The sequence below is a fragment of the Oncorhynchus nerka genome, linkage group LG10 (assembly GCF_034236695.1).
Source record: "Oncorhynchus nerka isolate Pitt River linkage group LG10, Oner_Uvic_2.0, whole genome shotgun sequence".
NCBI classification, from domain to species: Eukaryota; Metazoa; Chordata; class Actinopteri; order Salmoniformes; family Salmonidae; genus Oncorhynchus; species Oncorhynchus nerka.
The window spans coordinates 64,494,652-64,509,550 of record NC_088405.1 but is presented as its reverse complement, the minus strand read 5'-3'; the positions used below and the strand labels follow the sequence as shown (position 1 = coordinate 64,509,550).

General features: G+C 46.0%; 2 protein-coding genes across 6 annotated transcripts in view; both read right to left on the bottom strand.

Annotated features, from left to right (window-relative positions):
* The window catches only part of LOC115135835 (misshapen-like kinase 1), a 67,022-nt gene extending 64,867 nt beyond the window's left edge, over positions 1–2,155 (bottom strand). For 3 of the 4 annotated variants that reach the window (XM_029670959.2, XM_065023680.1, XM_029670963.2), the window contains exon 1: positions 1,174–2,155. In XM_029670959.2, coding sequence (XP_029526819.1) covers positions 1,174–1,230 — 57 coding nt within the window. In that variant the 5' untranslated portion in view covers positions 1,231–2,155. Of the gene's footprint in view, positions 1–585; positions 749–1,173 lie in introns of those variants that run through there. The other variant, XM_065023681.1, reaches the window with a different exon arrangement.
* A 2,229-nt stretch (positions 2,156–4,384) lies between these two features.
* Positions 4,385–14,899, bottom strand: part of LOC115135834 (phospholipase D2-like) — a 42,545-nt gene continuing 32,030 nt past the window's right edge. For both annotated transcript variants that reach the window (XM_029670956.2, XM_029670957.2), the window contains exons 22-24: positions 7,744–7,897; positions 6,079–6,196; positions 4,385–5,922 (exon numbers count right to left, since the gene is read on the bottom strand). In XM_029670956.2, coding sequence (XP_029526816.1) covers positions 5,698–5,922; positions 6,079–6,196; positions 7,744–7,897 — 497 coding nt within the window. In that variant the 3' untranslated portion in view covers positions 4,385–5,697. The remainder of the gene's footprint in view (positions 5,923–6,078; positions 6,197–7,743; positions 7,898–14,899) is intronic.

Sequence of the window (14,899 nt, the reverse complement as noted above, 5' to 3'; positions counted from 1 at the left end):
GGCTTTTGTGGAGCGATGGGTAACGATGCTTCGTTGGTGACTGTTGTTGATGTGTACAGAGGGTCCCTGGTTCGCGCCCGGGTATGGGCGAAGGGACAGTCTAAAGTTATACTGTTACACTAACAAAGAACGTAATTCATTTGCCAAAATTTTACATACTTATGACATAACATTGAAGGTTGTGCAATATAATAGCAATATTTAGACTTAGGGTTGCCACCTGTTCGATAAAATACGGAACGGTCTCGTATTTCACTGAAAGAATTCATGTTTTGTTTTCAAAATGATAGTTTCATGTACTGTTATAATCTCCACCCGGCATAGCCAGAAGAGGACTGGCCACCCCTTAGAGCCTGGTTCCTCTCTAGGTTTCTTCATAGGTACCTGCATTCTAGGGAGTGAGTCCTGCACATGTGATTCTACATCTGCATTTGCTTGCTGTTTTTGGCTGGGTTTCCGTATAGCACTTTGTGACATTGGCTGATGTAAAAAGGGCTTTATAAATACATTTGATTGATTGATAACACTTGTCTGCCGAGCATTCAAATAACAAAAATGTAATACAACTCTGCACAGTTTACCTACCTCCAAAAACAACGCAACTATCCATGATGTTGATGCTATCCATCTGGTCAGTCAGACTGGCTGCAATCACTCACACAAAAAATCTACATAGTTCAATGCAACTTCCTACACAAATTCGGGAAAAGCAAGGTAAGGCTGGAAATGTTTTGGTGGGGATTCTGTCTCTACTTACTCCGTCTCTCGCGCGCCTTTACCTCGTCACAGTGAACAACCGAACTCTGACCAATCAGCGCGGTTTTAAATGTTGCTATGTTTCTCGTGGGCGTGGTTTTGCACCAAGTTTGGCGTGGACAGTTTTGGACGACTGACTGAACCCGTACGTCTCCACTCAACTCTCGCTGCGCGACAAACGTCATCAGTTTAGGCGCTAGGCGTGTCAGTACAGCCTCTCCCTCAGCAAATACTAATAGTGCTTGCTTGCTAATAAGATTATCGTCAGTCAAATCTAAAACACATGTTTTACCCACAACTGGCCATTTAACCTAAATAGAACGTTTGCTAGATGGAAGCTCATCAAAAACTGAAAAGTACTCGTAAGTTTCCAAAAATGACAATCATCAATGAAGCTTTGGCACGCGCTGTACTTACCCTCAAAGCTGCGAGGTCGATGTCATCCAAGCTTCGTGTGGGGGCGTTTTCTGACATACTGGCAAAAGTAGTAAATTAGTTTTAAAAAGTAGCAGCGGGTAGAAAATCCAGGTGGCCCAATGTTTAATTTAGCGGTGTCCTGCACTGTCAGGTCCCGCGCAGACAGATATGGGGGTACCTTATGAGACTTGACTTGCTAACATAAACAACCAGACGCAAAATCGGCAAGGCGAAATGCAGTTAGCTAGCAAGCTAGTCCCATTGCGTTAGAGACCCAATATTGTGCTGCACTCTATGCGTTCATTTTGGCAATATTAATACGTATATGTTGCATGACAATTCGAACGAGGTGGTCATCTACATATACTTTGAATGTTTAACTACACAATACAATTATGTTTGTGAGATTAAACAAAAGTTAGAATAAGTAGCTAGCTAAGTTACCTGGCTAGGTAGCTAGCTGTTGGCTAAATAATAACAGCGCAATAATACGAAGGTGGTCTGCAGCAGAGCTGTTAACGTTACCTAGCTAGCTACCCACGCACAAATCAAAAATAACATTTATTTTGAATAAGCTTGCATTCTAGCTGGCCGTAATTCGCGTCCTGCAGAGATTTAATGTTCCACAAATGACGTTGCAAGCAAATGGCGCGGTCAGTAGATCATATGTAGCCAGCTAGCTACGTCGAATGTCCGACATTCGATATCTGAACACAAACTTTCACTCCTTTCGCGTTGACACAGATCGCGCCTTACACTGCCTGTACCGACGGTGAAAAATGCCGTTTCTGTACGGATCCAATTGTACGAATTTGAGCTGGTTACGTACTTCTAAATATATACTTTAGTTAAGAGTATAGTTGATAACATCCAAGTAATTTCCCGACATATAGTCCATAAACTATTTCATCGCCATGTTTTGGTAACGTTAGCCCTGTTCGTCTGTGTGATCGGCTATGACGTCCCTTTACAGCAAGTGTGCATCTATACACACACACACACAACACCCTTCCTCTCTACTCTTTTTTTTTTCTCTCTCTTCCCACTCCCTACCCCGAAGAGTGCTACCGTACTGCATCGGGGACAAATTACCTGAGAGATGATCAGTAAACATACATACTACTGCAGCTGCCTTGGCCTGTAGGCTAGCCTAGTGTTTACCTGTCTGACTGGGACAATCACACATGGATTGACATGACTCAAAAACCAGAGGCAAATTAACTAATACTGTTCACATTACAACTTATAAAAATATTTATTAAATGTTAAAAGATGACAATTTTGACAAATAAAAGCCTATCGACTATAGCCTAGTTATTCTAATAATTAAGTGATCATGCTGGTCTCGTAGTCTAGACGTAACAAAGTAAACGAAAATCCGGGACACTCGTTTTAACTAGTATATTTTTCTAAATTTTATTTAACATTTATTTTACTTGGCAAATCAGTTAATAACAAATTCTTATTTACAATTACGGCCAAACCCGGACGATGCTGGGACCAATTGTGCGCAGCCCTATGGGATATGTTATGTTTAATATGGTTACATAAGACATGTAACTTAATAAAGCAAATATGAAAGGAGGGTGGGTGCCACTTAGCTAACATTAGCCACAACAACTTGGAATTCGTAACATATGAAATGGACATCCACAAATGAATGCATTCCATACCAAATGTAAAATATACTAATTTGAGCATCCCAGATTTTCGATTACTATGTTACGTCTACCCCGGAGTCCAGGTTGCAGGCATACATACATTTAATGCACATTAAAATGTTAAAATACAGTGAAAGTTAGGCCTACATAAATAAGTAGAAAATACTAAAGTCATATAAATGTTATTCAAATGTTAAAGAGCTACAACTCTCCTTCTTTCAACATAAAGTAGTATGGTGAATATAATTAACAGAAACAGTATGTGGGAATTCAGAAGTGAAATACAATTCCCTTTCAACTTACTGTGCCAGTGGGCAGGACAGTTGGTCATTATGAGAGGGGGGATTTGAGACAAAATATCTAAAGTGTTGTATTATTAAACAGACTTTCCAAATGTGGGTCTGTTGTAGACCCACTTCCTCTCTGCTTACCTCATGTCAAAAGAAAAGTCCACCACGAATTATTAATTTTTTGTCCACATATAGAGCATGTGCAGGACTTTTTAATTTTGACATGAGGTAAGCAGAGAGGAAGTGGGTCTACAACAGACCCACATTTGGAAAGGCTGTTTAATAATACAATACTTTAGATATTTTGTTTCAATTTCCCCCTGTAATAATTACCAACTATCCTACACATATCCACAGTAAGTTGAAATGGAATTGTATTTAACTTCTGGCTTACCACCAACTGTTTTGTGCAACCCAATGCAATTGAAAACAACGCTAGTGTATGTAAACACACCCGAGTTGCTAAAAGCACCTGTAGTAGTGGTGGTGGTATAAGCAGTATCACTAAATAAATGTTACTATTTCAGTCACCTTTTCCTTGATTAAAACTGTCAAAAAATGACTCATTCCATCCAAGATTAGAAACTGTGCTTTACAAAAACATATTTTTTCTTTGCTCCCCTTTTTCGAAAGATAGTGGAATGTTCTGGACCACTGACAACAGGGTAAATTAGTAACAATAATTCACTTGGTTGCCATGGTGACGACAAAAAGACGCAACAATTAAAGCACGCCAGGAGCACCCCCTGAATATATTTCTCTCATTCCCCTCTATTCGCCCCATGCCCCTCATATGGTCCTTGGTCTTCTTCTTTTGTCATTGCCTATCTTGCAAATCCAATGACCCTCCTTTTACAGAATTTGCTATGCCACCTCGTCTTCCATTTTGTCATATACCTCTGTCTGATTCAGACTATCGCTCATCTGTCCTTTCCTCTTTCGGCCACAATCTAGTCAGCTCTTTATAACCGTCACCATAACAACCACAAATGTTCTGACAAATTTGCTGGCACTGCATGGAGAGTGGAAGTGAGAGGCAGAGAGAGAAAGGGGCAGGGGGGGAGAGAGGCTGAGAGAGACAGAGAGAGGAGCTATCCACCCACAACCTTGCAACAATAAATGTACGCAATGTTCCTAAATCATCTGAGACTCTTGACTTCTGATCTCCATTCCTCCTCCTGCCTCATACAGTGGCATTCTGTTCCTGTTATGTTATGTATTGGCAGACTCGTACCTAAGACCTTTAAAAAAAGGAAATACTCAGGTTCAGTATTATATTAACAAACAAATTTGGTAAGTTGAGTGTGGCAATGATTCAACCTTATAAAAATGTACATGTGACATTAAAACAGTGGTAATCCTTCAAATAGCCATGTCTCAAAGTCACTTGGAGCACAGGAAAGGCTTAAAATGCGTTAGTATACATCAGGGATAAACTAAATTCAGCCACGGGCCGTTCTTTTCTTGAGTGGATGATCAGGGGGCTGGAACATAATTCTAAATAATTTGTAGACAGCAAATTGACCACAAGATGCCCAAACAGATATAACAGACAAAAACATAATCATTTTAAACCTTGCCTACATTTGTATACAATCACATACACTGAGTGCACAAAACATTAGGAACACATTCCCAATATTGAGTTGCACCCCCTTTTGCCCCTCAGGAAAGCCTCAATTCATCGGGGCATGGACTCTACAAGGTGTCGAAAGTGTTCCACAGGGATGCTGGCCCATGTTGACTCCAATGCTTCCCAGTTGTGTCAAGTTGGCTGGACGCCATTATTGATACACACAGGAAACTGTTGAACATCAAAAAACCAGCAGCTTTGCTGTTCTTGACACACTCAAACCGGTGCGCCTGGCCCCTATCATACCCCGTTCAAAGGCAGTTGCCCATTCCCCCTCTGAATGATACACACAATATATGTCTCAATTGTCTCAAGGCTTAAAAATCCTCCTTTAAATCTGCCTCCTCCCCTTAATCTACACTGATTGAAGTGGATTTAACAAGTGACATCAATAAGGGATTATAGCTTTCACCTGATCAGTCTCATGGAAAGAGCAGGTGTTCCTAATGTTTTATACACTGTGGATATCTCTCCATTATGCGTGGGAATACCTTGGAACAGATTTCCAAAATTAAAATCACTGAGCTGATTTGCTGGTGTTTTTACAGTCTTTTGTGTCCCCAAAAATATATTTTAAATGTATTTATTTGCTCAGAAAACATGGGGGGCCAAATAAAATTACCTGTGGGCCGCCAATTGGGGAACCCTGGGATACATTATCATCTGGTTTGTTTTGAAATGTTTGACCGTTTTAACAGAGTTAAAATCCACTCTGTATCAACAGCTACAGTATGTAAATATCTTGCATCTAATTGCATTCTTCGTAGACACATCAGTTAGTGTTTTTGAGCTAGGTCAGTTTAGAATACATTTTGTTACAATCTTTTTATTAATAATGGAGTGGTATCTGGCAAAGGTGATAAAATCTATAAAGCGCTCCCCTTCTGTACTGGGATATTTCAGTGTCATCCTGGCTCTTGTGGCTGGTAGCCTGGTACTTTTATGTCCAGAGTCCCGTAGGAGCCATGCCCTCTTTGCTGCCCAGTGGGGGGAGCAGACTCTCCTCTGACAGGAAGTTAAGGGGGAAGTGGACCAGTAGCCCCCTGATGGCCTCCAGCTCCTCTTTAGCCTGCTGAGGGTCTGTGTCACACAGGCGCTCCAGGCCTGAATGCTCCTTCAGCTCCCTCATGCTGTGGACAGAGTTGCAGGGGAGGCAGCGGAAGACCTGTTCCAGGTAAAGGGAAGGAAAGTAACAGTCAGGGGAAAAGGTGAGCAGCAGAGAGGACAGGGAGGGAGGTTAAAGGGAAAGAGAGACTAATAACGATGCACATGAAAAAGAGATCCAAACATAGCTTTTAGTCGTATTAATTTACATGTATACCTTGTCATAAATCTTAGCATTCAGTTTTGCCGCCGCGTTCCATCCCAACAAGAAAAAATGGTCGCTGATTGGGTCATCGATATCGATCTTGGGGTCAGAATCAGCTCCTAAAAGCACCCTGGGAAGCACATGCACAGAGTCAGTTACTGCCAAGCAGCTAAGTTAACTGCACATTCAAACTGTTGATAGAGTGACAGTTTGTAATACAGTAGCTGAGTGAAGGATGGTGCACAAATTCATATTTAAAAAAATAAAACAGAATTCCTTCTTACAGAGAATGGAGACCACGCTTGCGCACGATTGTCATCTGAGATGGTTCCCTTGGAAACTAGAGGATATACTTGGTAGCTGCTGATTCGAGCCAAAACTAATAGCTCTGCTGGCATAATAGGCTTCAGGCAAGCTCTGTGAAGTGTATCCATACTCTGTCTAGGACTCCAAGGGACAGTTTTAGGGCATCACAAATGCCAACAATTACTAATCAATAGATCCATCTACTAGTAGTGGAGTCAGCGTTATTAGTATGTCAGTGTAGGGACCTTGGTTACCCCCTCCCTCACTAACATAAGAATGACTGTGGGAGTTGTTAATCTCCTGAGAAGTGATTCACTTCTGCAGAAGGGATAACCCTTTCAAGTCCAAACACATCCAGGTTCACCCCAGCTATATCATGTATACAAGCTGAACCTCGGCAAGACGGAGCTGCTCTTCCTCCCGGGGAAGGACTGCCCGTTCCATGATCTCGCCATCACGGTTGACAACTCCATTGTGTCCTCCTCCCAGAGTGCTAAGAACCTTGGCGTGATCCTGGACAACACCCTGTCGTTCTCAACTAACATCAAGGCGGTGGCCCGTTCTTGTAGGTTCATGCTCTACAACATCCGCAGAGTACGACCCTGCCTCACACAGGAAGCAGCGCAGGTCCTAATCCAGGCACTTGTCATCTCCCGTCTGGATTACTGCAACTCGCTGTTGGCTGGGCTCCCTGCCTGTGCCATTAAACCCCTACAACTCATCCAGAACGCCGCAGCCCGTCTGGTGTTCAACCTTCCCAAGTTCTCTCACGTCACCCCGCTCCTCCGCTCTCTCCACTGGCTTCCAGTTGAAGCTCGCTTCCGCTACAAGACCATGGTGCTTGCCTACGGAGCTGTGAGGGGAACGGCACCTCAGTACCTCCAGGCTCTGATCAGGCCCTACACCCAAACAAGGGCACTGCGTTCATCCACCTCTGGCCTGCTCGCCTCCCTACCACTGAGGAAGTACAGTTCCCGCGCAGCCCAGTCAAAACTGTTCGCTGCTCTGGCCCCCCAATGGTGGAACAAACTCCCTCACGACGCCAGGACAGCGGAGTCAATCACCACCTTCCGGAGACACCTGAAACCCCACCTCTTTCAGGAATACCTAGGATAGGATAAAGTAATCCTTCTCACCCCCTTAAAAGATTTAGATGCACTATTGTAAAGTGGCTGTTCCACTGGATGTCTTAAGGTGAACGCACCAATTTGTAAGTCGCTCTGGATAAGAGCGTCTGCTAAATGACTTAAATGTAAATGTATATACCCCTCAAACTCAGTGAACCTCTCTATCAGTGAACTAATTGAATGTAAAATCCCAGAGAGTGCAGAAGAGTATCGACCCTACTGTCATATTTTCCATAGTCCTGACCTGAAACACTCTTTGCGCAGTGCCAAAGTGAGGGGTCCGGCCTGGTACTCCTCTCCTCCCATTATGGAGGGGACCCTCTCCTCATCCTCCACCAGCAAAGCCAGCTCACTGTCCCGGCTGCCCAGCATACTGCGGTCATTGATGTTGGCCGAGCCTGGATGGAGGGAGCACAGAGAGTGTAGGGAATAGAAACCGGAGAGGAAAGAGAGAGAGACCCAGAAAGAGAGAGCAAACAGGAGAGTGTAGTAACAGTACTTATATCAGTGATGATGGCCATAGATTCTGCAGCGACTTACTTTATTCTAAGCATGTGAGTTGATAGCAGCAAACTTTCTTAATACCAAGTTGGGGAAGTTTAACAAAAAACACTGTTTACAAAACCATTTTCCTGTGTCTCAAGGACTCTTATCTAGCCGAGAGGAGCACCATAATTACCCTACCCAGTCCCAGTGTAATTATAATCATAGTATGGAACATCCCACTTGGCACAACGTGGTTGAATAAACTTTGTTTTAATGTAATTTTTCAACGTATTGTGGACGGACCACTAGAGGGCAGGCTGGGCTCATGGATAGTTGCCCAACAGAGCCTGGGAGACAAGGTAACCAGAGTCAATTAAGCACAGCTGACGGTACTAATGAGATACTCTCCTTCCCCTATAAAAGAGAGAATGGAACCAGAAGAGAGAGAGGGAAACTATCTCTGGAAGATGGCCACCGAGAGAGAGAAGCTGTGCTGAAAGAACCACTAAGACGGTGACAAAACCGTGATTTATGTTTGTTGTAGTTTAAAGATTATCCTATTGTGTTCTTGTTTCATCTGGAGAAGAAGATGTGTGTTTTTCCTTGGAAGATTTTTCATTGATTATGTTTGAATGTTTTTGTTGACAAAATACTCTCAATAGAGAACCGTGTTCAATCAGAAAAACCTTTTTCCTGACTCGTTTATTCCACCTTCCCGCTTTAGAGTGACGCCTAATTACTTGGTACGCTCACATTGGTGGAGGATGCAGGGCTCGGGGCCGTACTAGCTCAGGGTAAAGGTGAAGCAGAGAAGCCGATTCTCTTCATTAGTAGGAAACTCAGCGATCGGGAACAGAGGTATGCGACCGTAGAGAAAGAGGCCTTAGCCATCAAGTGGGCCCTCGATTATCTCCGGTACTACCTACTGGGTCGGAGGTTTGCATTAGTTACTGACCATGCGCCCCTCACGTGGATGGCTGGTAAGAGAAACAATAACAACAGAATAGCCAGATGGTTTTTGTCTTTACAACCATTCTCTTTCCATGTCATCCACAGGGCCGGATCGAGGAACGGGAATGCAGACGCGCTGTCCCGACGCGACCAAGACGGTGCGTCTGGCGCCCGACCCTCCGGTTCGGTCCTGGGGGGGAAGGTATGTGGACGGACCACTAGAGGGCAGGCTGGGCTCATGGATAGTTGCCCAACAGAGCCTGGGAGACAAGGTAACCAGAGTCAATTAAGCACACCTTCCCGCTTTAGAGTGACGCCTAATTACTTGGTACGCTCACATTGGTGGAGGATGCAGGCATTAGGTGGACGAGTGACACAAGGATAAGTGAGTAAATCAAGATTCTTCCAGTAGACCCGGAGGAACCATTCAAGAACAATGGATAACGCCCTACTACAACAATTGATCACGGCACAGCAGACAACCATAGAACTCCTGCAACAACAGCTGAACCGACTAGAAGAACCTAGAGTTAAGCCAAGAGCGGCTGCTCACGCCATCTTACCTCGTCTCTCCAAGGAGGATGATATTGAGGCCTTCCTCATGACCTTCGAAAGGACGGCCACCTTGGAAGAGTGGCCGCCCACAGAATGGGCGAGCGCATTAGCCCCTCTTTTGACCGGGGTGGCTCAGGAAGCCTATTTTGACCTGGATTCCCACGAAGCTGCGGACTATGGGCGACTAAAAACCGAGATCCTGTCCCGGTACCAGCTGACTGCCAGAGATAGGGCTGTAAAGTTCCATCAATGGACCTATACAGCTGATCAACCCGTCCGTGCCCAGATCTTCGCCTTAATACGACTGACGAAACAGTGGCTAGAACCTGGAAAGGGAGTAGGACATGTGATAGAGACTCTCGTAGTGGACAAGATATTGAGAGAATTACCCAGTGACTTAAAAAGGGTTGTGGGGCAAGCCAACCCGTTGTCAGCCGACGACATAGCCCAGGCGGTGGAAACATATCGGTCTACAGGGGAGTTGTTAAAAAGTGACAAGGAGGAACGGAAGGAGTCTTGCAATCCCGTACCACGACTCACCCCGGCGCGCCGCCACCGAAACGTCCAAGCCCCTCCCGGAGGTGGGAGAAGTCAGCCACCACACAGCAGGGTCGGTGTTATAAATGTCAGTCTCCCAACCATTATGCCCCACAATGTCCTAGCAAGGATGAGCCCATGGTCACGGAGTCATCACTACCTACCCCCACACATCCCGTTTTGAGGGGGCAGGATCAACACTGTTGGTTAGCAGAGATAGCCCCAGCCTCAGAGATTCCGGTGCAAGTCGAAGGACAAGATGTGGTAGCTATTCTCGACTCGGGAAGTATGGTTACGTTAGTAGAGGAGCGGATGGTGACCTCCGCAACACTGCTACCAGACAAAGTAGCCGTATCCTGTATCCATGGAGACACCCACTATTACCCCACTGTGAATCTGCCTATTCTCACTCCAAAAGGAAGGTGTACAGTCAGGGCCGGTAAAGTGCCACAGCTGAAGGTGCCATTATTGATCGGGAGAGACTGTCCCTTATATAAGGAGCTTCGGCAGATGACGTTATGCACGGGAAGAAGGGGGACAGGAAAGAAGAGAAAATCCAAGCCCGAGGTAGTAGTCCTACAAGGAGACGTAGCCGCGTCCTCGTCCTCTGCAGCAGAGGAAGAAATAGCGACCCAACGTTTACGACAGATATTCCAAGAAACCACCGATGAAGACACATGTGAAGGGCTATACACAACGCAGGAAGGAAGGAGCAACCAGGCGTTAAGGGATATATTTGAAGCTCCCTCCGAGGAGGGAACCTGGAAGGGATTCTCCTCGGTCACCCCTGATGGGGATGTGGAACAACCTCCACATCCCTCTACTGAGGTCGACCTGCCCCAGGAATTAAAGGGACAGTTCGGCACCTCGCAGCATAGAGACCCAGACCTAAGGGAGGCCATGAGGAAGGTGAAGGTGATCGACGGGAGGAACGTCGACGGATCAGGTGAGCCCCCTCTTCCTTACTATGCAATCAGGCGGGGTCTCTTATACTGGGTCGTACGACGAAGGGGGGAAAACCAGGAATTACTAATGGTGCCTAGGCCATACAGAGATACAGTTCTACAGTTAGCCCATTCCCACGTCCTAGGAGGACACCTGGCACGAGACAAGACTATTGACAGAATCATGCAGAGATTCTATTGGCCCCGGGTCACCCGGGATGTGGCCAGGTATTGTAGGACGTGTGATCAATGTCAACGTACAGCCCCACGGCCACACCTACGTAACCCTTTGATTCCTCTCCCCATCATAGAGACTCCCTTTGAACGCATAGCTATGGACCTCGTAGGACCCCTCCCAAAATCCGCCAGAGGACACGAGTACATCCTAGTGGTTATAGATTACGCTACCAAGTTCCCGGAGGCCATACCCCTGCGTAACATGTCGTCAAAGGGAATTGCCAAGGAGTTATTCCTGATGTTCTCTCGTGTGGGCCTCCCCAAGACTATCTTGACTGATCAAGGAACCCCGTTCATGTCCCGGTTGATGAAGGACTTGTGTCGGTTATATCAGGTTCAACAGATACGTACAAGCATATTCCACCCTCAAACAGACGGGTTGTGTGAACGCTTGAACAAAACGATAAAAAGCATGTTGAGAAGGGTGGTGTCCCGAGATGGGAAAAACTGGGACATGCTTCTCCCACACTTAATGTTTGCCCTGCGAGAAGTACCCCAGGCATCCACTGGATTCTCTCCGTTTGAATTGCTCTATGGCAGACCCTGTCGAGGAATCCTCGACTTAGCCAAGGAGACCTGGGAGACCCAACCATGCCCCTTTCGATCCACAATAGAACACGTTACCCTGATGAGAGACCGCCTGTCAGCAGTGTGGCCCATAGTCAAGGAGCATATGGAGAAGGCCCAAAGGACCCAAGGCCGGGCCTATGATAAGTCTGCGACCCCCGTGAGTTCACCGTGGGAGAGAAAGTGATGGTGCTTGTGCCCACGGCCGAACATCGCTTGCTGGCGCAGTGGAGGGGGCCCTACGAGGTAATGAAAAGGGTCTCACCGGTCAATTACCTCATCAAGCAACCTGTCAGGAGGAAGAAGGTCCAAATCTATCACATAAACCTGCTGAAGACATACCATGGACGAGAGGAGGAGGTGGCTTTGATGGCCCTGGAGGGCAAAGGAAAAGAGGAGGCTCTACACAGGTGCGCCGTGGCCAAACTCTCCTACCGGAGCAGTCAAGACAGCTAGACAAGCTGATTATGAACTTCGGTCGAATATTCTCTCCATTCCCAGGACAAACAGATGTCCTGTTCCACCATATCCACACTGAACCCGGCAAGAAGGTGCATATCCGCCCTTACAGGATTCCTGAGGCTCGCAGAGTCATCGCTAAGAAAGAGGTGAGGGAGATGTTGAGGATGGGCGTGATCGAGCCCTCGACGAGTGAGTGGTCCAGTCCCATAGTCCTGGTCCCCAAATCCGATGGTAGTATGAGACTCTGCAACGACTTTAGGGGCGTGAATGCCATCTCTACATTCGATGCGTATCCCATGCCCCGCGTGGATGAACTCTTGGAGCGCTTAGGAAAGGCCAAGTTCATCACTACCCTGGATTTGACGAAGGGATATTGGCAAGTGCCGGTGGCTCCGGAGGATCGCCCAAAGACTGCCTTCGCCACTCCAGAGGGGCTTTTCCAGTATGTGAGGATGCCCTTCGGACTGCACGGTGCCGCTGCAACCTTCCAACGCCTCATGGATGCCATTCTACGGCCCCATCAAGAGTATGCAGCGGCGTACATAGACGATGTGGTCATCCACAGCGAAGACTGGGATAGTCACCTCCTGCGATTACGGGCGGTGCTCGTGAGTTTGGAAGCCACAGGGTTGACAGCCAATCCAAATAAATGCTGCCTGGGTTTGTCCGAAGCGGAATACCTGGGGTACACCGTGGGGAATGGGAAAATACGCCCACAGGCAGAGAAGACCAGGGCAATTCGTGACTGGCCTCGACCCCGGACCAAGCGAGACGTTCGGGCCTTCTTAGGGATAACAGGATATTATCGCCGTTTTATCCCGGGATATGCAACCATTGCCAACCCCCTCACAAACCTCATCAGGAAAAACCTGCCAAACCAGGTAGAGTGGAAAGACGAGACGGAAGAGGCCTTTCAATTGTTAAAAGATGGCCTGTGTTCTGATCCCGTTCTACAGGCTCCGGACTTCTCACAAGAGTTCATTGTGCAGGTCGACGCCTCGGATACAGGGCTCGGGGCCGTACTAGCTCAGGGTAAAGGTGAAGCAGAGAAGCCGATTCTCTTCATTAGTAGGAAACTCAGCGATCGGGAACAGAGGTATGCGACCGTAGAGAAAGAGGCCTTAGCCATCAAGTGGGCCCTCGATTATCTCCGGTACTACCTACTGGGTCGGAGGTTTGCATTAGTTACATGCGCCCCTCACGTGGATGGCTGGTAAGAGAAACAATAACAACAGAATAGCCAGATGGTTTTTGTCTTTACAACCATTCTCTTTCCATGTCATCCACAGGGCCGGATCGAGGAACGGGAATGCAGACGCGCTGTCCCGACGCGACCAAGACGGTGCGTCTGGCGCCCGACCCTATGGGTTCGGTCCTGGGGGGGAAGGTATGTGGACGGACCACTAGAGGGCAGGCTGGGCTCATGGATAGTTGCCCAACAGAGCCTGGGAGACAAGGTAACCAGAGTCAATTAAGCACAGCTGACGGTACTAATGAGATACTCTCCTTCCCCTATAAAAGAGAGAATGGAACCAGAAGAGAGAGAGGGAAACTATCTCTGGAAGATGGCCACCGAGAGAGAGAAGCTGTGCTGAAAGAACCACTAAGACGGTGACAAAACCGTGATTTATGTTTGTTGTAGTTTAAAGATTATCCTATTGTGTTCTTGTTTCATCTGGAGAAGAAGATGTGTGTTTTTCCTTGGAAGATTTTTCATTGATTATGTTTGAATGTTTTTGTTGACAAAATACTCTCAATAGAGAACCGTGTTCAATCAGAAAAACCTTTTTCCTGACTCGTTTATTCCACCTTCCCGCTTTAGAGTGACGCCTAATTACTTGGTACGCTCACAGTATTGTGACATGAAATCTACTTGGAAAATACATTAGATTTGAAAAAAGTAATCAAAGTAAACTGTTGTTTTGAGGGTGAAATTTCAACCACAGGATTATGTTATCATGGTAACCCATTTTCAACATAGACAAACCTTGTATGAAATATGTTTAGTTTGTACCTTTGAAACAACGTCAGGTCTTCAACATTATATCCACTATCAGAAGAAAACTATAGGCTGCGCAGCACGTCCTACTGGAAAGTTGATTATCTATAGCTATCCGTTTGGTCTCCCATCCAGGATTTTAACAAAGCCCAGCCCTTCTTAACTTTGATTTGTCACAGACTACTACCAATGTGCTTTTGCAAGAATGATTATTGAGAGATCTCTTAATTAACTAAAGAGATTCACTGTTGTTATTCAACTAATTCCAAAGGGTAGGTTTAACAGAGCAAATGTTAAAGGATAGGACTATATCGACTCAAAATGTTATTTAAAGTGCATTTAAAGTTTTATTTTATTTGATCTAGTCCTATTCTTTAAAGAGATGCTCCGGTACTTTTGTATACTTTTAGCCAGTAGTTCTTAAAGTAGCACTCACGAGACAAAAGTGGTTTTTGGAAATTGCGTACTTCGTCACATATGTGCAGATATGTGCACCACATAATTTCTCTCTCTCTCTCTCTCTCTCTCTCTCTCTCTCTCTCTCTCTCTCTCTCTCTCTCTCTCTCTCTCTCTCTCTCTCTCTCTCTCTCTCTCTCTCTCTCTCTCTCTCTCTCTCTCTCTCTCTCTCTCTCTCTCTCTCTCTCTCTCTCTCTCTCTCTCTC